General features: G+C 33.8%; 1 protein-coding gene across 3 annotated transcripts in view; it reads left to right on the top strand.

The window, feature by feature from the left end:
* Window positions 1-26977, top strand: part of GKAP1 (G kinase anchoring protein 1) — an 80336-nt gene that overhangs the window by 2767 nt on the left and 50592 nt on the right. For all 3 annotated transcript variants that reach the window (XM_024132846.2, XM_028494092.2, XM_028494091.2), the window contains exons 3-7: window positions 5930-6182; window positions 8716-8859; window positions 17681-17758; window positions 21025-21148; window positions 23544-23566. In XM_024132846.2, the coding sequence (XP_023988614.1) occupies window positions 5973-6182; window positions 8716-8859; window positions 17681-17758; window positions 21025-21148; window positions 23544-23566 (579 nt within the window). In that variant the 5' untranslated portion in view covers window positions 5930-5972. The remainder of the gene's footprint in view (window positions 1-5929; window positions 6183-8715; window positions 8860-17680; window positions 17759-21024; window positions 21149-23543; window positions 23567-26977) is intronic.

Raw genomic sequence — 26977 nt, 5'->3', positions numbered from 1 at the left:
AAGTAAATATAAACTACAGAAATATTGCAAAGGAGGGAATGATTAAACAGGCAGGTCAGAGAAAGCTTTATAGAGATCCTAGCATCTGAGCAGGATTTTAAGGAACAAATACAAGTTGTAAGTGGAAGAGATGGAGGACATTTTTGGCAAAAGGCACAGCAAAAAGATTTGAACAAGTAAAACTAAATGTGTGGTCAGGAAATTTTAAGTAGTTTGTTTTGCTGGAGTACAAAATCTGAGGAAGGACAGTTGCTATAGAAAGCCCTAACATATGCTCTAATATTTAATAAGTAATTGGCTTTTCTAATATTGAGTATATATAAAGTGGAGACTTCACTATAATTTGATTTTGCTGCGATTTTAAGTATAGAGGAATTAATAGTTTTTACTAATGGATTCATTAAGAAATTATAGAATGTTGCATTTATATGTAATGAGCTGCCTGTATATTTATATTTGTAAACTTATTTGTTTCTTGTGCATTTGACCTGAAACATTTGTTTTCAAATTGTCTTTCAAATTTTCTTTTGTCTTCCTTCAACTACTTAAATTAGCCTTTAAATTATTTTTTAAAAGGAGACTCAGGATTTCCCTGGTGGTCCAGTGGTTAAGACTGCAGGTTTGATCCCTGGTTGGGGAACTGAGATCACATATGCTGCGGGGCGTGGCCAATAAATAAATAAATAAATAAATTAATTAATTAAATAAAAGGAGACTCAAAGGGAAGAGGGAGAAACATAGGAAATAATCATTAAATTTCTGGACTAAAAACCTAATTTGTGTAGTATTTTAGTAATTTGTAACTATTTAACATAGAGCACTAGCCACTGCATTCATAGACTGACCAGTGTAGGTAGCTTAGTGGATGTCCACTGTATTTTTGTTTTGTGTACCTTAATTATGTCCTTGTTATTTAAGTGTATGTTTATAAATGAGCATTTATATATACTCAAGTATCTGGATTTTAAAGACCATGTGATGGAGAAAGAAAGGGAAAATAACAGGCGGAGGGAGAAGAACTCTGAATCTATTTATCCAAGTATCTCTTGGATATGACCATAGGTGGAGATGCAGAAGTTTAGGACACAAGACCTCTAACCCTGGCCTCACAAGAATACTAACCCTAGCCTTTCCCTGAAATAGTATCTTTAAAAGTCTAATGTTTTTGTGGTCTGCTTATTTATCTCTTTTTCTCTTCAAGGTTTTAAAGCAGTTTCAAATGAATTCCTGGATTGTATAACATGATTATCTTTTTGCAAATTCTGAAAAATTTGTTAATGAAGGCAATGTTCTCTTAAAAACATGCACCATAATCAGTCTTTGACAGTTGCTTTGTGTCATTTATCTTCTCAATCACTAACATAAAAGGACCTGAGGCATGTCATTGTTAATTCTGACCTGTAGTTGCCCTTTTTAAGTTTTGACACAGGGCAGAAAAATCAATATTGCATTGATTACATTATGTTTTTCTTTTTTGAATTTGGGTATAGATGACCATTTTTCCTTTTCAGGATGAGAGTTTTTTCTTATAGAAGGAATATGGTCGTTACAGATATTTGGGGAAATAGTGAAAACTATAGAAAGGAAAAGGAGTAGTCCCATGCATTTCCTTCTTTTGGTATGTAAATAAATAATACACATATTTACAAATTGGGGATTACTTTTATATTTTTATTCCCTTCATTCATTTAAAATTTACATTTCCCCCCTCTTCCACCTCTGAAGTACTGGTTAGTGTATGGTATATAGATTTTTGACATAGTATACAGATTTTTCTCATGTCTAATGAGATAGTTGATGTGTTGGCTGTTTATCATTTTTTTTTTTTTTAAGTACAGCATGAGTACAGATGATGAACCCTTCCAGTTGTCCCATCTCCTTACTCCCTCAGCTGCTGAGTAGAGCTATTTTTGGCCTTTAATATTTACTATTATGTAGAGTATAGTGCAGGTGGCTACTACTCTCCTATTCTCCTACCTGTACCCCTTACCAAACAAGGGATCATTGGAGGTGAGCATTTCCCCTTTCCATTTACTCTTTCATTAGTTAGAGAAAGTATTTTAACACATGGGTTGCTAAGATGTAGCATAGGTAGCTGCCTCAGAAAAATAATTATTTTGAGTGTTTATCACTGATTCTTTTCTCAGTTAACAGTATTTGTTCTAATGCTTTCTTTTCACTTTGTCTTTCTTTTATTCTTTTCATTCATTCAGGAAACATTTATTGCTTGTTGTGTGTGTTCACTGTATAAGACATAGTCTCTACTGTGATTCTTGGGTTTCAGATAGATTGGTGTTTTCCTTATGCATTATGTTAGGTATAATCTTTAGGTCTCTGACTCTTCAGTGGCCGACTGCTCAACCACAAATTCTCAATGCCTAAAAACTTTTTTCTCTTCATTTCAAAGAAAAAAAATTTCTGTGAGCTTTCAGAGATATTTAGAACACCTGTGAACATTTCACTCATGCAGAACAATCCAAATATGAAATTCACAGTTTTGATATCAGTCCTGAAATGGAGAGGAAATGTATTTGTGTAAGCTATCAGTGATGATAAGGTTAGATTATATTGCAATAACAACCTGAAAACCTCAGCAGCTTAAAGCTGCAAAGTTGCTTTCTTGCTCAAGCTACATATCCATTACAGGTTAGTAAGGAGATTTTGTTCATTGTAGTTTTAGACTCCATCAGACTTGACTGTAGGAGGCTTCATCTCAGCATACACTTCCACAATAACAGAAGCAGAGAAAAGAGAACACGGTGAACCATGTTCTGGCTTTTAAAGCTTTTTAAAGCTTATATTTCACTGGTAGTCACATGGCCAGCCTGCATTCAACATGAGAGTGATATGCAATTCTCTTTCAGGGAGGGGCAGTGAATATTTGTGAACAGCTATCATATGCAATTTATAGTTGCGACAGTTAAAATTAAATACGGTAGTTGTAGAGCAACTGTGTAGGATTAGTGTACCTAAAGTGGTCTAAGCTACTAAAACTTACAGGATTTTAACATGGCACGTTGAAGTTGAAGCAGAATTAATGTTTTCCATAATATTTTTGAGTCTGGAATTTCCTTTTCATTTTTTAATATTTTCTTCCTTATAGTAACTTACAAAGCCTTAATTCTCATGTCTGTGGGAAAGATTTAAGCCTGAAAGTACGTCATAATTTTAATGGTGTGATGTCATCTCTGTATGTTGTGGTATTTTCTCTTAATCCGTATGCTTCTGAACATAGGAGCAATAGGTATTAACGTGATTGTAATCACGTATTGTAATAAAAATACTTTGATTTCATAACTATTAGATGACATCTTCAAATCTCAGTTCTTCTTTTGATTTTTTTAATTGTTTAACAAAAAATTGAAAGATTTCCAAATAATTTTCTAGATTCTTAGGTTAAGATGGAAGATTGAACATATGCTTCTCATTTTTGTTCCCTCCTGAAAACATGCAAACTGTAGTGTGTGGTTAGCTTTCAAAATGGACCTCAGTGATCCTCACCTCTTAGTATTCACACTTTTACACAGTCCCTTCCCACAATGAATAGGGTGGACCTGTGTAAACAGTAGGATATTGTGGAAATAACAGTAGCTAGTTCAGATATGAGTACTGTGGCTCGAGACAGACATAATAAAACTATAAAGAAAAACAAAGGAATAAGTAACAAATCAGGATAATTATCTCTGGACAGATTGGGAGTTGGGGGGTTGCTATTGGGGAGAGGCATGGGGTGGGTTAACATTTTGTTAATTTTAGTACTAGGTACTTGGATTGTTCCTTTTTAAAAAAAAACTTAATAGTTTATTCAGTTATGTACTCAGTACATTTCAAAATAAAAATAAACAAGTTTCTCAGTTTCACAGTTATTAAGAGAATCTGTTTCTTTTGAATTGAGAGAGTACTTAGTCTTCTAGTAGTTACAAGGCTTCTTACTTAGAAATTGCAGAGTAAGGTTCAGCAAATCTAGTTTCAAGTCCTGACTTTGCCAGTAACTTGCAGAGTGACCTAACCAGTCTAAGTACCAGTTGCCTCATCTGTAAAAAATGATTTGGGTTAGATATTACTAGAGGACCTTTTTTGTAAAAAAATTTTTTAAATTGGTATATAGTTGATTTACAATGTTGTGTTAGTTTCTGGTGTACAGCAAAGTGATTCAGTTTTTTATATATATATATTTTACTAGAGGACCTTTGCTATCCTGTCTTAAGCTTAAAAGGCTCTTAAAAAGCTGAAAGGTACCAACAAGGGATTAATTACCAAAATATACAAACAGCTCATATAGCTTAACATCAAAAAAAAAAAACCCAATCAAAAAATAGGCAGAAGACCTAAATAGACATTTCTTCAAAGAAGACATACAAATGGCCAACAGGTGCATGAAAGATGCTCAATATTGCTAACTATTAGTGAAATGCAAATCTAAACTACAGTGATGTATCACCTCACACCAGTCAGAATGGCCATCATTAAAAAGTACAAATGATAAATGCTGGGGAGGCTGTGGAGAAAAGGGAACCCTCCTGCACTGTTGGTGGGAATGTAAATTGGGGCAGCTGCTATGGAGAACAGTATGGAGGCTCCTGAAAAAACTAAAAATAGAGTTGCCATATGATTCAGCAATCCCACTCCTAGGCATATATCCGGAGAAAACTCTAATTCAAAAAGATACATGCAACCCAATGTTCATATCAGCACTATTTACAATAGCCAAAACATGGAAGCAACCTAAATGTCCATCGGCAGATGAATGGTTAAAGAAGATGTATATACATACAATGGAATATTACTCAGCCATAAAAAGAATGAAATTTGTAGCAACGTGGATGGACCTACAAATGATCATATTAAGTGAAGTAAATCAGAGAAACTCAAATATCATATATCACTTATATGTGGAATCTAAAAAAATGATACAAATAAACTTATGTACAAAACAGAAATAGATTCACAGACATAGAAAACAAACTTACAAAGGGGGGATAGTGGGGGGAGATAAATTAGGAGTTTGGGATTAACATATACACACTACTATATATAAAATAGGTAAACAACAAGCACCTGCTGTATGGCAGAGGGAACTATAATCACTGTCTTGTAATAACCTATGATGGAAAAGAATCTGAAAAAGAATATATATGTATATATATGTATATAAATAACTGAATCACGTTGCTGTACACTTGAAACTAACACAACATTGTAAATTAACTATACTTCAATAAAAGAAAAAAAAGCTAAGGGAGGTAGGGGGCACTGAGACTAGTGAACTAAAAGATAATGGTGGAAGGTGATTTTGAAAACTTTCCTTTGGTTGAGAGAATTTAAGTTCTCTATTTTGCTGTCACTTCTCCAGAATCAAACTTAAGGCAGAATTTGTATACGGTAAGAATGTTCTTTGTTTCCTACTCCTTTTTTCCTGTCTTGGAAGTTGAGGATAAGCATGTAGTTGGACCAATGGTCTCTGTGTGCGGTGAAAAATGATACTCTTACTCATCCATTGTAAACCATATTGATTTAGGATGTTCTCCATAAATACGTATATATTAATCAGATTTAGGATGTTCTTCATAAATATGTATATATTAGGATATTCTCCATATATATGTAAACATACAGCAGTGTATTTAAAAGAAAGAGGAAAATCATTAATTTTTGGAAACTGTATATGGAAAAATGAATACATTGTATTGGTATTCTTGTAATAATTGTGAAATCTCATATCATTTTTCTGTTTTATATTATACAATCTTATGTTGTTTACTTAAGTTTAAAAAGTATGTTACTGCCAATAGAACTGTGTGTATGAATCCAACTGTTACTAAATTCAGTGTCAGAATGTGTGTGTGTGTGTGTGTGTGTGTATTTGTTCTAAAATCTGAAACAAATTTTACTGTGTTTATTCATCTGCCTCCTTTCTCCCTTCCCACAGGAATTATTCTTGACAGAAGTATTTTAAAAGAAAAATCCTTACAATGGCCTCAGCAGTACTTAGTTCTGTTCCCACTACTGCTTCTCGTTTTGCCTTGTTGCAAGTGGATAGTGGCAGTGGTTCTGATTCTGAGCCTGGAAAAGGCAAAGGTCGGAATACTGGAAAGTCTCAAACAAATAAATCAACTACAAATGAGAAAAAAAGAGAGAAAAGAAGAAAAAAGAAGGAACAGCAACAGAGTGAAGCAAATGAGGTAGCAATTATAATTATTCATGTCTGCTTTCCCAGTAGGTTGTATGCGTCATGAGGGCAGATACTATCTTGTTGACCTATGTATCCACAGTTCCTGGTCCATAGGTACTTGGTAAATACGACTTGAATGAATGGATATAAATTTGTGTGTATTTGAAGTCAGATGTAATGAACATATTTTAAATTGCCTTTTTTTTTTTTTTTTGGTCTGTGGAAGCTTATGTGCTCATTCCAAAAAGTTTCTGAAAAACAAGAAATTCTTAAAAGGAAACAAAGATCATTTTAAAATATAACTAGAGATATAACAAATTAATATTTTGGTATGTGTTTTCTGTATACATATATAAGTTTACTTGAATATATAGATACATTCATATTTTACTTAAATGAAAATGAGACTATATAATAGAGTTTCATAACTGGCTTTTTTAAAATTAGCATGAGCAGTTTTCCATATGAGTAAATAAAGATCTACATTATTTTATCCACATTATTTAAAATTATGTGGCTTTGTCGTAGTTTACTTAATCAGATTGTTGTGATAAACATTTAGGTTGCTTCCCCTTTTTTTCTTTTTTCTTTTTTCTTTTTTTTTTTTTTTTTTTTTTACTGTTATAGACAATAAGCCTATGACTAGCCTTGAACATACATTTTTATGCATTTGATGGTCATCTGTTTCTTTTTTTTTTTTTTTTTTTTGTTTTTTTTTGGGGTATGTGGGCGGCCATGGCTCACGGGCCCAGCCGCTCCGCGGCACGCGGGATCCTCCCAGACCAGGGCGTGAACCCGGTTCCCCTGCATCGGCAGGCGGACGCGCGCAACCACTGCGCCACCAGGGAAGCCCCATCTGTTTCTTAAGGGTAGTAAACAGGCCCTTCTCCCCTAGACATGCCTAGCATGAGTTACATGACCAGCATTTAATGCGCCCATTTATTTTTAAAAGAAATGTTGAAAAATAACTCTAGCCTGTGTCTGTTTATCTTTTAACAGAAGAAGCAGTCAGGTATTAAGGACTTTTCTCAATATCACTTAATGAGAGAAGTAGTAAAAGTGTTTTTTTTCCCGCTATATTCATTTTATAATATCCCAAGACTTAGAAAAAGCCTTTTAAATTTATTTCCATCACCATTGCTTTCTAAGTATCTCTTTAAAATGCCACACAGAGAGTCACTTTAAAAGACATTTTTCTCACCATACAACCTTTCAGAAGTCCAGTCTTCAACAGAACTTTTGATTGCCTACCATTTTCTTTTTGGTATTAGATGTGGGGAACAGAAAATAAGATAGTAGTGGGGTTTACATTACATTACTGAGAATGAGCCTGAGGATCCTCCCTTCCCACTTCCACAGCTATAGTTCTGTCAGTCTACTTTCTGTAATAAATCAGTAGTGTACCTGCCATGGCTTTGTCTCTAGCAGCATCCCCTCTGTCTTTTCCACAGCAGAAAACAGCTGCTTAAAGCGATGTTTATATCTCATTACTCCCTCTTGCAGAACTGTCTATTGATTATCAGTTAAATTGTTGATCCTTGATTTAAAGCCTCTTCATTGGTTTCTTAGGGCTGCTGTAACAAAGTACCACAAACCAGGTGGCTTAAAACAACAGAAATTTATTCTCTTAACAGTTCTAGAGGCTGGAAGTTCTAACCATGGTGTCAGCAGGGCCAGGCGCTCTCTGAGACTGAGTAGACTCCCTCCTTGCCTCTTCCTAGTTTCTTATGGTAGCTGTCAGTCCTTGACATTCCTTGGCTAGTGGCTGCATCTTTCCAGTCTGCCTCTTCTGTTACATGGTGTTCTCTTTGTGTATCTTTGTCTATACCCTTCATTGGATTAGGGCCCACCCTAATTCAGTATAACCTTAATCTTAACTTGATTATATTTGCAAAGATCCTATTTCCAAATAAGGTCACATTCACAGACAGCAAGGGTTAGGCCTACAACATATTTTTTGAGAGAATACAGTTTAATCCATAGTAGCCTCTCAGTATTTTTCTCCCTGTTTCAACCTCTGTGACTAAGATTTTTCTTATTGTTGGGAGTGGCTTGGCCAGTACAGTTTTAGTTCATTATGTTACTTTGTGCACTAGGCCCTGTATTTGTCAGGACTAGCAAAGTAGTTGTTAGAGTTCCTTAAGCTATCTTCTCTCACTGTTTAAACTTTTAAATTTATAAGCTATTAAACTTTAATCTTATTGAACCCTATTGTTTTGCATTTTAAAAGCATACTTGTTATCCTGTTCTCTACTCCTATAAACTTCCCTTTAGTAAAGCAGACTCATTAAAATGGTGGTATAATAGAGTATAATCCATTCTCACTTATTAATCATTTCATCTAGAAATCCACCAAAATTATCTCAAATGCTGGTGAAATTAGCATTCTACAAAGACTACAAAAAATTCAAATAGTGACTTTGTGAGTTAGCATAATGAGTATTTAGAAGTATTAAAAATATTGATTTCTTAACTTCCAAAAAAATCATTTGTATCCCAGGATTGGTAAACTGAATTTAATTTTTTGTTTGTTTGTTTCATAGCTCAGGAATCTTGCTTTTAAGAAAATTCCCCAGAAATCCTCCCATGCCATTTGTAATGCTCAGCATGAGCTATCATTACCAAACCCGGTACAGAAGGATTTACGGGAAGAAAATTGGCAAGAGTGGAGACAAAGAGATGAGCAGGTACAGCTAAGTAAATCAAATTGTTTTGCTTTGGTTTTCAGTGAATTTTTGCATTTTTAAAGGTAGCAGTGCATCTGACCATGACACCACTGTTCTGAGGAGCATTTTATATTGGATTAACTCACATGTGTTTGCTACTTTTTATAAGAGGTTCTGGTTTTTATCTACTAGGAACAGATTGACACATTTATTATATTTGTTAGTTTTGGCAATTTCAAGCAGTTATTTTCTGAGTTTTAAATTCATCTGCCTTTTTACAAATGAGGGAGAGATAGAGAAGGGAGAAAAACAGGATTAAATTATTTCAAGTAAAAAAATCACATTTGTAAGACCAGAGGTCTCTTATTAAAAATTAACTCAGTGAAATCATTAGAGAAGTGCAAATCAAAACTACAATGAGGTATCATCTCACACCAGTCAGAATGGTCATCATCAAAAAATCTACAAACAAATGCTGGAGAGGGTGTGGAGAAAAGGGAACACTCTTGCACTGTTGGTGGGAATGTAAATTGTTACAGCCACTATGGAGAACAGTATGGCGGTTCCTTAAAAACTAAAAATAGAACTACCATATGACCCAGCAATCCCACTACTGGGCATATACCCTGAGAAAACCATAATTCAAAAGGAGTCATGTACCACAATGTTCATTGCAGCTCTGTTTACAATAGCCAGGACATGGAAGCAACCTAACCGTCCATTGACTGATGAATGGACATAGAAGATGTGGCACATATATACAATGAAATGTTACTCAGCCATAAAAAACTTGAGTTATTTGTAGTGAGGTGAATGGACCTAGAGACTCACACAGAGGGAAGTATGTCAGAAAGAGAAAAACAAATACCGTATGCTAACACATATATATGGAATCTAAAAAAAAAAAAAAAGGTTCTGAAGAACCTAGGGGCAGGACAGGAATAAAGACGCAGACGTAGAGAATGGACTTGAGGACACGGGGAGGGGGAAGGGTAAGCTGGGACGCAGTGAGAGAGTGGCATGGACAGATATACACTACCAAATGTAAAATAGATAGCTAGTGGGAAGCAGTGCATAGCACAGAGGGATCAGCTCGGTGCTTTGTGTCCACCTAGAGGGGTAGGATAGGGAGGGTGGAGGGAGACGCAAGAGGGAGGAGATATGGGGATATATGTATATGTATAGCTGATTCACTTTGTTATAAAGCAGAAACTAACACACCATTGTAAAGCAATTATACTCCAATAAAGTTGTTAAAAAAAAATACTCAGTGACAGCTTTACTTAAAGAAAGAAAGACTTTGAGGGGAAACTTTTCCTTTTCAACCTTGTTGTAAAATAGTTTATGACATTTGTTTGTTTTTTTTAACCTATTTATACGATGTTTTGTTCTTTTATGCCTCTATTAAATAAATGTCATTAATAACCAAATCAAAGAGATAATTTAATAAAACCAATCAATTTCTTTTTGTGTGTGTGGTATCCAGGAAAATAACACACTAAGCCTGGAATGTACTCTAGGAGGTGCTGTATGTATGGGAAGTAAATAGTTATTTTCTTATCTGTTAAACTGCCATTTGATCTGTTGGGAATAGGTATTGTTTTAGCAGATGTTTGGCTTAATGGAGTGGCTGTACCTATCATGCTTGGGTTACCAGTTTTAAAAGAATTAGACTAGGGACTTCCCTGGTGGTGCAGTGGTTAAGACTGCCTGCCAATGCAGGGGACATGGGTTCGATCCCTGGTCCAGGAAGATCCCACATGCCGTGGAGCAACTAAGCCCGTGTGCCACAACTACTGAGCCTGTGCTCTAGAGCCCACGAGCCGCAACTACTGAGGCTGCGTGCCACAACTACTGAAGCCCATGCGCCTAGAGCCCGTGCTCCACAACAAGAGGAGCCACCGCGATGAGAAGCCTGCACACTGCGATGAAGAGTAGCCCCTGCTCGCCACAAGTAGAGAAAGTCCGTGTGCAGCAACAGAGACCCAACGCAGCCAATAAATAAATAAGTAAATAAATGTTCTTGTTTAAAAAAAAAAAAGAATTAGACTATACTAAACTATGCTTTTAACTTAAACTATGTTAATTATAACATTTTCTGTAGAATTTTGTAGTGCCTCAGGCTCATCTTTACGAGCATCAGTTATTACACTAGGGCTGTGCAAAAATGACATTTCTGAGCATTGGTAAACTGGATAAATCATCTTGTATTATTCTAGAGGGGTTATTTGATTCTTTTTTCCTTCTACAGCATTCATTATGACAAATTTTTTCTGGTTTACAAGTATTATTAATGTAATGATCTACTTGTTTAGACAGTAATAGAATTTGCTAGTGTCTTCACCAGAGAGAATTTCTCCCAGTGGCCCAAGAGGCACTGGAAAATTAATAAAGGAAAACTACTCAATTTTGCACCAAAATAAATGCCACGTAATAGGGGAACTTAAGCACAGATATTTGATTGCCCTTCTTCCTGCCGCCATTGATTGCTGCCAAAATGACCAGGTAGTTATGAGAAGGAAATAGTCAACTTGGCCCCAACCCTATATAAAAATATCATCCAAGGCTGAGGAACTTTGAGGAATTTCTGCTGGATATACTATTGATGGGTCACTTAGGAAAACCTGGTACCTTATTTGGAAGTCTCACTTGTAGGAAAATAATCAAGGTCATGAGAAGTAAAGTAGTTCTTGGGATAATTACAGTGACAAGTGAAGAAGAGATAAGGGCAAGCTTTGGGACTGATGGAAAGTATACGACCTGGAATCTACTTTACTGTGTGGAATAATAGATTTTAAAAGTAGGGACCAGACAGTGACTGTACTAGGCAGAAGGTATACAGTTGTGGTGGGTGTTCTCCCTCACATAGGGAAACAGCACTGTGAGAAACTCCACGTGTTGAGGGCTGAGCCAGTCAAAAAGCTGGATATAGAAATCCTGTCTGCTATGTGGCTGCTTATTTTAAACACAAAAGAGAAATGCTAAGACAAAGTTTAGTACTCCTAAATTATCAAAATGATAATGTAAATATACATTGGCTAAGCCTCAGCATAAAATCTGAGAGCTGGCATTAAACAGCAACAAGATAGATAGTAAAGAAACATCCACTCCACTTACTTAGAAGCAAACACTGGATCGTAGTTGATCTCATGTCAGCTGAAGAAAAGTTTCTGCCACATAAAAGGAGAACAACATTGTACTTAATGTCCAAAGTGAAAGTGTACTTTGAAAAAGATTTGCTACAGGGAACAGAGAAATTGATTTTAGACAGCACCTATTTTTTGCTTTAATAAAAACCAAGGAGCTAGAACAGTTTGTAAAAGTCAAGGGTGACGGTAATGTTATATAAAAAGGTGAAATAATAGACTGAGATGAAAAATCGGGTAAGAGAAATTAAAAGGGAGATGAGCAGAATACAAAATTTCTTTGCAGAGGTGTATACATCAAAGGAGGTATACGTTTCACACTTGAAGTGGGTAGATTTTATGTGATGTGTGATACATAAAATATGTGAATTATATCTCAGTAAAGCTGTTTAAAAAAAGTAGAATAGGCCATGACTTTGATTTGATTGTATTCAGAATTTTTACCATTTCTTTTTAATATTGAATCAAGATCAAGAGACATATTGTTCACCATCACTTGTTGCCTGGGAATAAATCTCAGTGTAGGTGTTGTTCAGGTATAACCTCATATTTGTGGTAGTGCATTGATAATACTGATTCCAGTATTACCTTTTTAAAATTTTACATCATGGCTCAAAAATAATGAATAGAGAAATCTCTTCTCATGGATATTCAGTGATAAATAGATTAAATTTTATTGTGTATTTCTTACTCATGTTGTATTGATTCAGACTCCACATATCACTGGTTTTGTCCAACTCTGAAGTTGAATATCTGCTAGCATGTGCATAGTTAATTGTTTTTTCACATTGTAGCCTCTAGTACATCTATCTGATAAAGGCATTTTGCCAATAGTTTGTTCTGTTTTTTGTTTGTGAGTGTGATATTTCTTGTTAACCTTGTGGCTGGTATAATAAGTCTATTGTTGATAGTTTGACTTGCACCTGGTTTTACTATAAGCAGTGTTCTGTTTTTTTGGCTTTTTCTTTAGCAACAAAATTCATCACTTTTGTTCTGGAAAGCATTACTTGGTACTTGTTCTGTTCTGGAAAGACTCATACAGGTCATTGTGCTTTGGAAGTGAAACAAAAACTATAATGTCTTTAGGCCACTGGTCTGACCATGTTTCATAGCAGGAAGCTAGGAACAAATAGATTGATGACTCAATAAATTGAAATTTCAAATATTCACTATGTTAATTTTCTATTTATAATTTTCCTTTTCATTTGCTTATGTGACAATCACTCTTGTGCTGACACATACAGATTTATATTCTGTATTTACTGTATTAGAGTCCTGTTCATTTTAAAATTTATGTGTTTTTATAAGTTGCATTATTTACTATTTTCATTACTATTAATCCTTCAGTGAATCATTGAACCATTTTTATTACTTTGAGATATAATTAAAGCATACAACTTAATAAATGTAAGCACTCAAAAGATATGAAGATGCATTAATTGAGATGAACCGAACCTGATCATTAGTATGAACACGTAGATACAGTTTCTGTAGAATATTTACAACCTTTAAAATCATAATGTTCAATAAGACTACTGGAAGATTTCTGGAAAATGATTCTGCTTTCCAAATTAGTGAAGGTATATGTTCCACACTTTGAAAATCACTGAGTTAGAGGACCAGAAGGCGCTACTGCTACTGTGGCTAAACACTTGGCTACAAGTGTTAGATGTCCTCAGAATGTTGTTGTGTGTTGTTTTACAATAACGCTGTTCCCCTGAGAAATGAAGATTAATTCTTCATTTGGGATTTGTTTTGCTTGGATTTAAAGTGGGTAAAATTTTTATGGTACTTCAATTTACAAATTTTAAAAAATCTAGTTACAAAATATTTACTGTCCTTCTCATTTTTCATTGGTTCTTCATACTCTTTAACTGATCATAAACCCTTGAGCTATAGGTTTATTTATTTAAATAGAAAAAAAATGTTTTACTACTAGATGGGGATAGGAGGCAATGAAGGAAGCCAGGAGGAAGGGGATCTGAAGTACTCCATCTTGGGCACATGTAAGTATCTTCTCCAATCCTGTAGGCATTTTAGTGCCTACTATTTCCTCTTTTTCTTCCTTTCCTCCTCCTCCCATAAGTACAAAGAAAATGATGAGGAATTCTCAATTTGCAAACTTAACATATAAGATACTTTTTAAAAATCATGGTTTTATTTGCATTTTCATGTCCAGTGCCTGTCTTTCAGGCCCAGACTCTTTTTTTTCCCTCCCAGTTCTACCTCTACATGTACTGATTAATTGCATTGACAGCAGTCTTATGATTAACTAATTCTCTAATTAAGTTATGTTTAGGGAATTTGGAATCATGTTTTCTTTCTCTTTCCTGGTTATAGTAGTCTTGTGTTACCTTTCTCCCTGTTATCTGGAGTAAAAAATCTTATCTTTGATTCATTCTTCTTTCATTCTTCATATTTAATCAGTGTTCTGAAACTTGGTCATTCTTTGCTGAGAAATAGCCTTCTTTGTTTCCTGCATTGCTATGTTCAGGTCCAGGTTCCTGTATGCTGAGACTACTGTGGTTTAGCCAGACCCATTGATTCTAAGTTCTCATTCTTCTAATATGACAGTTTATTTCTTTAAAATTACTCTTATCAGTGTTCCTCTTTCATCTATCCTGAATCCATAATTTTTAGGGAGTGTCTGGAACCTAATTTTACCCTACCTAAGCAATCTTATTTTCTACTATTCTCCAGCATAGAGAAGGGGAATTCTAATTTATTGTGTGTAACTCTTGTGCCAGGTAGACACTGTGCTAGGTACTTTACATATGTTATAGCTTTAAATTTTCAAAACTACACTGCAAGGTTGATATTTCTATTTCCTTTTTATTTATGAAGAAACTGAGATTCACAGAAGTTACATAACTTGCCCCAGATCACAGCTAGAATGGGTGGAATAGAAATTTAAATTATCCACCTGTGTGATCTCCCAAAGCCTGGGTTTTTTCCACATCTCTCTTGTATTGCATAGAATTTTTCTTTTATCATGTATCCCATAATATATATATTCTTAATATAATACTTTTTGTTCACGTGACTCTTTCCTCCTAAAATTCTTCCATTCATTTTGCTACCTATCCAAATTATATCTCTCCTTTAAGGACCAACTTAGTTTCTTTTCTGTATGCTTCTTTGAATTCTATTTCTTGTTTACCTTTCTTCTGTCAACTTTTGTTAGCACTTTTAATATCTTATTCTATTTTCTGTATGTCATGTGTGTTAGTTTTTTATTCTCAACTGGAGTAGAAATTCTTTGAGGGCAAAAGCCAATTTTTTGCTGCTACTTTAAAGGACTAGAGGCAAAGCACATAGAGTGTTCTCTGTGAATCCTTATAGGCTGAACGATCATACAGTGACATTTGGGAAGTTTTTCCTAGTTTTCAAAGAGTTAAACTGAAATTTAAACCATTTTTGCCTAATTGTCTTTCCTTGTATACTAGTTTTTGTTAATAATTAAAAGGTAAATGTAAGCTTTAAACTGCTATATTTAGAATCAAATGCTGGGGAGAGCCGTATTTTTCACTTTTAAAAGTTCCATTTCATTCAGTTTTTATCATTTTCTTAGAATCAGCTGTCTTAATATCTAAGTTACTTGAGATAGTTTGAAAAAAAAATAATGGCATCTTGCAAGACTCCCAACTTCGTCTCCTCTTCTCCTGCCCACTAATTTATTTTTGGAATATCAGTCAGAATATGTGACATATTGGAAATAATCTTAAATGTGTTTTCTGTAAATGTTAAATGTCATTAATATGGATTAAAAGCTTAGTGGTAAATTTAACCAACTTTTCTCAGAATAAACTTAAGTAATTTTGTTACTTTTTCTATGTTGGGATGACTGCTATGCTCTAATTACATTGAAGTATTTTGTACTCAGTTTGCTTTGAGTTTAGGTGGAGAAATTGATGTAAACTTCCTTTTTTGTGTAACACTAACATGAATCCACTTCCTTTTTACCTTTTAACTGTATATTGCTTTTTAATATACATTTATATAATGAAGTACTTAAAAGGTTAACCTTTTAAAAAAAGGTTACTTTTTCCTGATTGTTACTAATTTGGATTGAATTAATTCTTCAGTTCTTTTCAGTTACTCCATAGAAAAAGTATGTACAGTTTACTTGGGGCTTAACCAGAATTTCTAGTGCTATATGCCCTTATTTACCATTTTAATTCTAACTATTTTTCTGTGAGTTAGATTAATTTTTTTCTGTGATAAACCTATTTTTCCCCCTTTTTGTTGTCTTAGTATAGGATTGGATGAAATGCTTTGATTAGAAGTAAAAGATTTATTAGTTCATGGTGTCCAGTGTTAACATTTTTCTACTTTTTAAGGTGTCCCTTTGAAACAGATGACTTCTTTTTGGAATTGGTTTCTGTTTTAGTTTAGTTTTTTTTTTTTTTAATTGTTAAACAACAGAAACAATTCTGAATAACTTTGGCAGAAAATAATTTGACAAAAGGATACTGAGTGATTCACAGATTTGAATTAAAAACTAAACAATGAGACCTTGGGAAAGATGGAAATAAAGGAATTCTGAGGTGCTCAGAGGCATGAACTAGTACACTCACTTTTAGAGGCTATCGTCAGCTGATTGAACCCCACTTACTTTGTGTTTGTTCTCAAATTTTAGTTCCTAGGAGAACAAAAAAGAGTTAGGTCCTTTGCTCCCATCCTGTTGTTGGTGATACCATACACATATTTGTGTGGGTGTGGTAGTGGGTGGTATATAGAATTAGGTGATTGGCTGTCTTGCTAGAATCCTAGGACACTGGATTGAATTGTAGTTATTCAAAGGAATAAAGGAAGGGATTATGGACAGACAAAAACAAGCGATGCCTACTAAATTTATGCTTTTATTATACAGTATGCATAGGTTGACACATACATGTAAATAAATCCAGGATGTTTACATGTGGCAGCTATCCTATTCAGCTGCAGATATACCTTATCCCCAAAGGTAGACAACCCAAAGTCCCATCCAGCCACTGTACCAATTCTGTTTGGCAATTAGGAAAAGTAATTCTTAGAGAGTAATTTGATTGGAGGGTGGCAGAAGCTAGATTATAAGAAGTTAAGGTGAGACTGAGTGGTGAGAAAGAGGACCCAAAAGATACAGATCACAAACAACCATTTTATTATAGTGTTAGAGGAGTTTAAAGGTAGGGAAGTCATACAAAAGGAATAAAAAGATAGCAGTAAAAAGATGCACTACAATTTTTCTGTAACATCAGGCATATACCAGGACAATTGGTCCCTTATTTAAAGGTTCTATACCTGTGAATTAGTCTGTATTAAGTAAATGGTATGTTTTATAATGCTTATTGAGTTTTCAGTATTCTTATATTTTTGAGTAATAATCACTGTTATATTTTCTGTGTCCAAAACTAGATCGCATCTTTAACATCTATTATGGTGTAAATTCCTTTGTGAGAATTTTTTTTTTATTACAGTAAAAAGATTATGTGTTATACAACAGATAATTGACAATGAGGAAATAAAAATATCAAAATAGTAAGTTTTAGCTTTGGTATCTTCTATAAAACACAGAGTTCTCTACTTTGGCATGGATAGATAACTTTGGAGAACCCAGACTATTCATTAAAGTATTTGTTTTCTTATCCTGTATATATTGTCGTGTTGTATAATGCTATTATCTGCTTGTCGTTAAACTTTCTTTTTATTTTTAGCTGACATCTGAAATGTTTGAAGCAGATCTTGAGAAGGCATTGTTGCTAAGTAAATTAGAATATGAAGAACACAAAAAGGTATTTACACATTTATGGATTTAGATGTTTTAGGTTTAAGTGGTCAAAAGTTAGAACCACCTTTCCTGAATTTTGTATAAAAGTTCTTTAAGGTTTGTCCTAAAAATTTATCCTTGTAACAAAGTAATTAACATAAAGTTTTCATGAGATTTCTCCTCAAGTTCTGAGAGATAACAGAAACACGAGCACTGAGCTTTGTCTGGTGATTTGGAATGTTCAGTTAAGAAATTTCTCCAACCAAGATGAAGGGAGAGAGGAAATGAGGCTAATAGCAGATGATTTATTTTAACTTATTTTAAATGAACATAGAAAATAGTTAAATTTTAAAAATTTAAGTAACTGTGAGTACAGGGGCATCCATTAAGAGACCCTCTGCTAGACATATACTGCTAATTAACTGAAGTAAATAGAGGGACATTTCTGATAATTTGGCCTTGTGAATTCAGCATTTATCACTAAACTTTGATATTGGGCTGTGTGTTGAAATGTATTCTACAGCTTGTAACTGTAGGGACATTTACGCAAAAAGTAGTGTTTGTTTCCGGTTTATATGTTTAAATTGAGCATTTATACCATCTCCATATTATTTAACATTTTAGTCCTTTACATATATTGGGAATTTTTTTTGGTCTGTAAAGTTTATTCAACTTGTGATTACTCAGTGGTTGATCATAAATGGCCTCTGGTCATGCGTAAGGGCCTTTATACTATGTCATTGTACACTAGCTTCTTCACTCAAGAGGAAGGGAGGAGAAGAATTAACATTTACAGTAGATGATTCTGCTATTTATTTATAGCTCAAGGGAAGAGGATGAAGGTTGCCGTTAGACTGGACTTGGTACACTATATGTGTTAGTTTCATTTTCCATGTCCCTATTCCTTTTATCCAGAATAATCAAGAATAACCGTAATGCTTATTGTTACTTGTCCGTTTAGACACAAAGCTGGCAATTACAAAAGTGGATACAGCTAGCTTTACTATGATTTAATCATTTAAATGGACTTTCACATTACACTGGAAAAATCTTTCTGACTTGCCCAGTTTGAAGATAAAATTTATGAAAAAGAATATTATCATACAATGATGATTTGTTGTTGTTAGATATATGTCTACATTCTAAAGCTAAAAGGATTAGCTTTACCTATAGAGAAGGAGTAGAGTAGATGGAGTTGGTAAAATATGCTCCCAGCCAGTTTTTTTGGCGCATAGGCCTGGTACCTAAAAGCATAGGTTTTATCAGGCTGTAATGACTCTCAGAGAATGGAGAAACTCCTTTTGTATGTGATGGCTAGTTTGATGTGATTACATTGATGTAGCCATTGAGTTTTAAGTCAATATTCCAATAAAATAACTATAATTATTTTAGCCTAAGGATTTTTATTATAGCTAAGGTGTGGGATGGCATTTTCTATTCTGTCACTCATTCACCAGTTATTTTTTTGACTAGCTAAAATTTGCTAGGCATACAGTACAAAGATAAAGACATGGTCCAAGCTATTGAGTTCAGTGCAAGGAGACACACCCATAATTGTAGTGTATAGCATTGAGAGATTTTATGTTTTCAGTGCAGTGGGAATTCAGCAAGATAGAAGAATTTTCTGTGCTTTTGATGGGGGTGGGTTTTAGGAAAGGATTCTTTTTTTTATTTGATAAATTTGAATGTTACAATTTGTAAATTTAAGGTGTACAGTATGTTACTTTGATACATTTATATATTGTAATATGATTGCCAGTGAAGCAATATTTATCATATTACAGCATTGTAGTATAGTATTGTTGACTATATTCATTATATTGTGCATTGGATCTCTGTGGTTTATTTATTACTCATTATAAGTTTGTATACTTAAACACCATACCCCCATCCCCATCCCCTGGTAGCCACCATTTTGCCCATTTTATTTTAACAGGTTTGACTTTTTTTTTTTTTTTTAAAGATTCCACATATAAGTGATATCATACAGTACTTGTCTTCCTTTGTCTAACTTATCTCGCTTAGCATAATGTGCTCAAGGTCTATCCATGTTGTCACAAATGGCAGGATATCTTAGGAAAGCGTTTTTAAAGAGGAGTCTTACTCAATGTATTAGAAGTTCAGCAGTAGGCAAGAGAAAGTAGGCATTCTCAGGGAAGGAGTGACAAGTATATAAGCCATGTACACAGGAAAGAGTAGCATTTTGAAAAACTATAATTTACGGACCTAGAGTTGCTGGAGATACTGCCACCAGAATAGAATATAAAGAACCTCATGTACAGGCTAAGGAGATTGAGTTTTATACATTTGTTGGCAGAGAGCTATTGAATATTTTTAACTTTCAGATTGATTTCAGGTTTTCATTTTAGAAACTTATGCCGTAACAGTGTAGAAGATGAATGGAGGGGCTAAAATTAGAGAGTGTTGCAGTGTCAAGCTAGAGAAGACAGGGGAAGTGACAAGATATGAATAAACGAGAATAGATTTAAGAGATCTTTAGGAGATAAACTCAGCAAGACCTAGGGACTAATTTGAATATGAAGTGTACAGGAGGAATAAGCAAGGATGACTGAGGTTTCTAGCCTAGACAGTTGTGTAGATGATGGTGGCATTAAGCAAGGTACTTACTAGAAGATCAAGCAGGGAAGGCAGGGTGAACATATTTAGTTTGCAGATGTTTATTGAACATTCTGTTTGAGTTGTCTGTACATACACAAGTCATCAGGTAGAACTTTAAATTTTGAGTTTGAGGAACAACAGGTATAAAGCATAAGAAGAACAGGTTAAGAATGGAATAATGGTAAACAGCGGCTGCATTTTTAAGAATACAGTTGGGGAAAGAGAAACCAGTGAAGGAGACTTAAGAATAGTCAGAAGTGTATTGAGAAAACCAAGAGATGCTTGAAAAAATAATGTCTTTGGGTTTGGCATAGAAGAGGAGGTTGACTTTAATTTTAGTGTCAGAGACTAGCAGAATCCAGGTTTCAGTGTGGTTAAGAAAGGAAATTGACTGTAGATTATTGTGTTAAGTTTGGTCCTGAAATGAAGAAGAAGAGGGTGGCAACTAGGAGTTACAGACCAAGGAATAGCTTTTTATTTTTATTTTAGTGTTTAAGAGGGAAGAGATTGAGTGTATAAATAAACAGGTGTCTTTATATGGTTTGGCTAGCCTATGTTTTGATTTTCTTATTTGCCTCTTTAAAAAATAAAACTTTAAGAAACATTGCCCATTGGTTAGTTGATTTTACTAGTGTTAAACCAAGCTTAATTATTGTTGGTAATTTTTTTTAGGAATATGAAAATGCTGAAAATGCATCAACTCAGTCAAGGGTTATGAATAAAAAAGACAAAAGAAAGACTCATCAGGGAAAAGACAAACCTCTCACAATATCACTAAAAGAGTTTCAATCTGAAGGTAATATACGTATGAAATCTATTACACTAGAGAAGCTATTCTTAGTCCTTGTATAATTTCATTTTAAGTACCTCTCTAATTTTTAAAGTAAGTAAAGATTGTTTTATTAATATGTTACTTAGAATGTAAAAAATGTAAACCTGCTTGAAAATAAACTATTTGGGGGTTAAAGTAATTTAAAATCAGTCATTAAAACCTCATAAAATTTCAATAAGAATTTATGTATTTCTGAATTTGTTCCTTTTCTAAAACTCACTGAAAATAAAAATTGGTATTGTAGTTTTTGAGTCATCTTGAAACATATTGTCCTTGTACATAAATTGATTTGGCTTACACTAGACCAGGAATAGTATTTTCAGATTTCATCCATTACTGGTCAACCTCTTCAAGTTATCTGGAACTATATCTTAGAAAATTAAAATGTAAATTTTTAGAATGAGACTTATTACCAGAAATCCCTTTATAATATCATTTGTATTGGTTTTATTGAACAAAGAAGACAGAAGGAAATTATACCATCCACTGAACTTTTGAAGACAGAGCACAAAGCACATTATTTTTGAATTGGGAAATGGTGAAAACTCTTAACTCTGTGCTGTATAATATGGTAACTACTATTCATGTGTGGCAGTTTAAAGATAAGTTAATTAAAATGAACTAAAATTTAAAATTCCTTAGTTTCATTAGCCACATTTAGTGCTCAGTAGCCATATGTAACTAGTAGCTTCAATGTTAGACAGCACAGGTATAGAACATTACTGTCATCACAGAAAATTTTAATGAAGAGTGCTGTGCTTATACCAATCAGAATAGTTGCTAACCGGATAAACAACAAGGTCCTACCGTATAGCACAAGGAACTGTATTCAAAAAGAAAAAAGAATAGTTGCTGACCAAATGAACAGCTGTTTCTTCACTGACCAAGAACTCAGTTTGACTTATATGAATTTAAGCTTAATACATTGGGCATTTGTTCATGAGGATTAATAAGACCATAACAATAATCTAAAAAAACCCAAAACCCCAAAATACTTTACTGTTTTCAGAAACAAGCCTACCTGTGAAGTTAGGAATAAATTGAGAGGACCATATTGTTTTCATTTAAGGATGAGGAAACTTTTCCCTATAGTCTGCTTCTCTAAGTTGCTTTGTTTCGGGGTTAAAAAGAACAGATATATGTTAAATTTCTGACTTTAGTAAGAAAGATTTTAATATAAGAATTATGTCATTAAAAACTAGGCAGAGACATGAAAAGAATGCTTTTTAAAACTTCTTTATTTTTCATATGTTTAAGTACTATGTAAATTTATTAGATGAATTGAGAAAGACATTAGTACGATACTGTTAAAGGGAAGCTGTACAACTATTTCAAAACATGATTAACACAGTCATAGTTCTTCCTTGGGTTTCTGTCATCACATTGTATACTAAGGAGAACGTGCTAGAAGAATGGATAACCCACCGGGATTTGGTAGTTTGACCTGAAACATGTGATTTTGACATTTACTGGGTTTATGGACTCTATTCTGATCAACAGATGCTTTAGGGAACTGGACCAGCTTTTAGATTCTCAAATAGATTTCTCATAAGAAGCTATGCTATTAAATTATTTTTAGTCCTTGAGAATGGAAAATTTCTGTGCACGAGAAGCATTGTTAAATATTAGATATCCTGATCATCTCCAATTTAAGAACACTTGCTACCTATTTGTACTTTAGTTCAACCTTATATCTGTGGATTCCCTATGTCTTCCTTGTAATCACTTCCCAGAAATACTGTGTTGTTACTGAGTCAATGATTTGTTTAATTTGGATATAGTTATGCCATCTTTTTTGTATTCATTTATAAGCATGCATTAATTTTTAGTATTTTTTTCACAGTATTATCAAATCACTATGATATGTATTTTTAAAATTAAAAAAAAACTAGGTAATAGTTTTGAAGGGCACAAATTACTATTCTACCTTTTACTTTATTCCACAAAGGCAGTGATCTGTACAATTTTTACAGTAACAGTACCCTGTGATTGATTTCATACATACTTACCCCCATGCAAGTTCTCCCCCCCCCCCAAAATTACGTGAAACCACAAATCTAAAATATATGGGATTCAAATGTTTAAAATTTAATAATACCCCTTGGTATGGGTGGCATTTACTGGGATATAAGTCTTTTAAGCTGAGCAAATTAGTAATTATATGGTAAATTTTAACATCATATCCCTAGAAAAGTAAATTCTGATGTGAGTCCCAGACAACCCCCAAATGTCTTCTGTAACTTTTATTATAATTTTGAAATTCTTTTCAATAACTTTGTTTAAATATTTTTTACATACTGAAATATTTTATATGTTTATGTCCTTCAGTGAAGTCTCACCATTTTTTTTTCATTTACAGATCACATTAGTAAAAAGACTGAGGTAAGTAGTATTATAACCATCTTTTTTCTAGAAAACACTTGATTTTTTTTGTTGTTGTTTATTTATTTATTTATTTATTTTTGGCTGCATTGGGTCTTCGCTGCTGCGCGCGGCCTTTCTCTTGTTGCAGTGAGCAGAGGCTACTCTTCGTTGCAGTGTGCGGGCTTCTCATTGTGGTGGCTTATCTTGTTGCAGAGCACGGGCTGTAGGTGCACAGGCTTCAGTAGTTGTGGCTCGCGGGCTCTAGAGCGCAGGCTCAGTAGTTGTGGTGCACGGGCTTAGTTGCTCCGCGGCATGTGGGATCTTCCCAGACCAGAGCTCGAACCCGTGTCCCCTGCATTGGCAGGCGGATTCTTAACCACTGTGCCACCAGGGAAGCCCACTTGATGGTTTTAAGAATGATACTTTAGTGTTTAGCAGTAAGTCTGTTTTGAGACATAGCTATTTAACTCATTAGCTTGTCATGAATGAACTCAATCCTGTCTCTGGCAATTAAAAGGATATAAAGTACATTACAGTAGAATAAAAATACTATTTGCATGTGGTATAATATCGTTTTGACTTTAGCATCCTAATTGTTGTGTGTCCTAAGGTTACCACATGTAAGCTTAAAATTTTAGGGAAAAGTGGTGTAGCACTTCAATCTTTACTAAAAAAACATCCTGAAACCATGACTCAAGATATTTTGAAATTATGGAAATTGTGAGGTAAGCTGTGATTTTATAGTTTATATCTGTGGATAAGATAATCTGATCATATACTTCTCTTACCATTCACCATTAGAGGGTAGTGCAGCCTACACATAATTTCCTAGTGTTATTGGTTACTTTTTTTCTTTTAAGACTCTAATACAGCCTCTATAAACCTTTTAGAATTGGAAGATACTACTATAAAATCTCTTCTAGTATTGAGGAAGGTACTAATAAAATGTTAGAGTTCTTTTAACTTCTTTAGGTAATAATTGAAAGTTTCATTATTCTTCTGTTACATAGTATTCTTGTTAGTAATTCCATTAATTGATTTTTTTTAATGGTCAGATGTTCCTTGATTTCACTTTAGAATGCATACATGGTTTTGAGCATTTTTTGTTGTTGTTTTAGGTGTTTTCTTGACAGGTCAGGTAAATGAAATCCATCTCTAAGAAAACCACATCTAAATAACTCTTTGACTATATTAATAATATAGTCCTCAACTGTGCACACAAGCACAAAATTGATTTGTTGTTAGACAGATGATAGAAATTCTTTTAAAGTTATTTACAAACCACTGTCACTATTTTTAGATTAAAATTTAAATGACTGCAAATATAGACTGAGTATTAATTATATGTTTGAAAGTGGAAAATGTACTTTTGGACTGATGTCAATTTATTTTACCCATTGATTTATTTGGAGGATAGTTTTATGCAAATGAGAAAGCAGATACAAATGGTACACCCTGTTCTTAAGATACTACCAGCAACTGGTAGTGGAGGGAAAAATAATTTTTATAAACTATTCATGCTTACTTTTTCTTCTTCACTGATTTGAAAGAAAAAAATGCAGACTGACAGGATCTCATCTATTTAATATATTTAACCCAACTTGTATTTAAACAAGCATAGGTATGTGACATAGCATATGTTTTGTCTCTCATTATAGTTTTAGAGCTGTTTTCTATTATTAAATAATTTGATGTGTAATAAAATTCACTTTGAGTAATCCTGATGATTAAGACATTTTAAACATTTGTAAATGCATTCTAATTATAATTTATTTCCTACTATTTTAAGAAATTGGTCAAAAGAATATGTAATTCACATTATCCTATGACACTTGTTAAAAATATACCAAAGTTATGTTGTATTTCTGTTAGAATTATTACTCATTTTCTCGGGACTTGGATATTTAAATGTGCAATGGTTATGCCATTGTTCTAGGAATTTAGAAAAACTTTTTTCTGGAGAGTTAAAAAAATAAGTCTGAAAAAAATTCTCATTTCAACTCTAAAATGAGATATGTTTTCTACTCCTAAAAATGTACTAATTTTTGTTACCTTGTATGCTCAATAATTGACTTAATTCTTTCCATATTTAATATGTCACTTATGCCAAGAGATTTTTTTCCCATGGGTACTCTAAAATTCCTAACCTCTGTTGAGAGCAATATGCATGGTATCTTAGCCATCCCCTTTTAAGTCAGGAGTTTACTGGGTAAAATTCAAAAAAGAAGAGATGTTTACTTTATTGCTTGGTGAGGATGAGTACTTGAACTGCCTGTATATTTCTGTAGCTGCTAGGTAAACGTGTTCTCAGGTTAATTTCGTCATTCCCCCTTTTCTTTCTCCATCCATCTTGGTTATGTGTTATTAATCTCAGTGTTTTCTTTTCAGTCCCAGTTCTTTTTAATCTCTCTTACCCTAAAACAATTGGAATAAAAATGACACTTGTAGGAGTAGAAGGTGGGAACAATTAAATTTCCTTTGTTAGATGTCCAGGAGATGTTACCCTGTTAAATCAGTACCCTCCCCACTATTTGCTGCAATAGACAAGAAGATCCCAAGAGAATTCTAGACAAGCAGAGTGAATAATAGAATAGGTGCTCTTAAAAACCTCAACTAATCATGCCTTTAAGGAACATTACTTGATCCTTAAAGTGTTTTTGTTTTTAATTTTAACTTGTTGCCTTTTTAAATGTCAGTGCTTCTGGATAGAGTATCACATAGCTACTCCTTTCTCTTTAGTCCCACTTTTATCAGGCCTTCCCAACTCCAGTCCTTCCAATGCCACTGAATAACTTTAAAAATTTTAGTGATCATCATATGTCTTGCAGTCTAAAAGGTCAAGTCTTCAATAAGCCTAAATAGACTACCACTAGAAGAGAAAGCAAGAAGTTTTAACAGTGGTTGCCAAAGGGTGGGGAAGAAGGGGTTCCTGGGACAGGGATAGGACAAAGGCTTACTTTTCGCAGTATAAGCTGTTGAATTTCCTATCTAGTCTGTGTACTACCTATTAAAATTTTATATTAAAAAGAAAAAGCACTGGGTGAGAGAAAGAACCGGGGAAAACACCAAGTCCTATGTGGCTCCACAGCCTATTTCTTTTTTATTGCACTGTGCTTTCAGCATGTCTGCCTTGGATATATGAGCTTGTATAAATAATTTATTCATTTTAGATCCTAATTATATTAGATAAAAAGTAAGGTGGGATCTGTTGATTTCTAAAATTATGATAAATGGTCAGTGTGTGATTGAAATGAATACTATATGCTAAAAAATGAACCCTGTAGTTAATACTACCAAAAAACAGGAGAATAGCAGTAATAGATCATTATATGCTAAAAACAAATAAATTCTCCCTAGCTTTAAAAAATCTCACCTAAAATCTGACTTTACCTAAGCAATTCAGACTATATCCTACCCCTCTCAATGTCC

This window comes from Physeter macrocephalus, chromosome 9 (assembly GCF_002837175.3).
Source record: "Physeter macrocephalus isolate SW-GA chromosome 9, ASM283717v5, whole genome shotgun sequence".
Taxonomy (NCBI): domain Eukaryota; kingdom Metazoa; phylum Chordata; class Mammalia; order Artiodactyla; family Physeteridae; genus Physeter; species Physeter macrocephalus.
The sequence above is the reverse complement of the archived record's forward strand: the minus strand, read 5'-3'. Positions and strand labels throughout refer to the sequence as shown.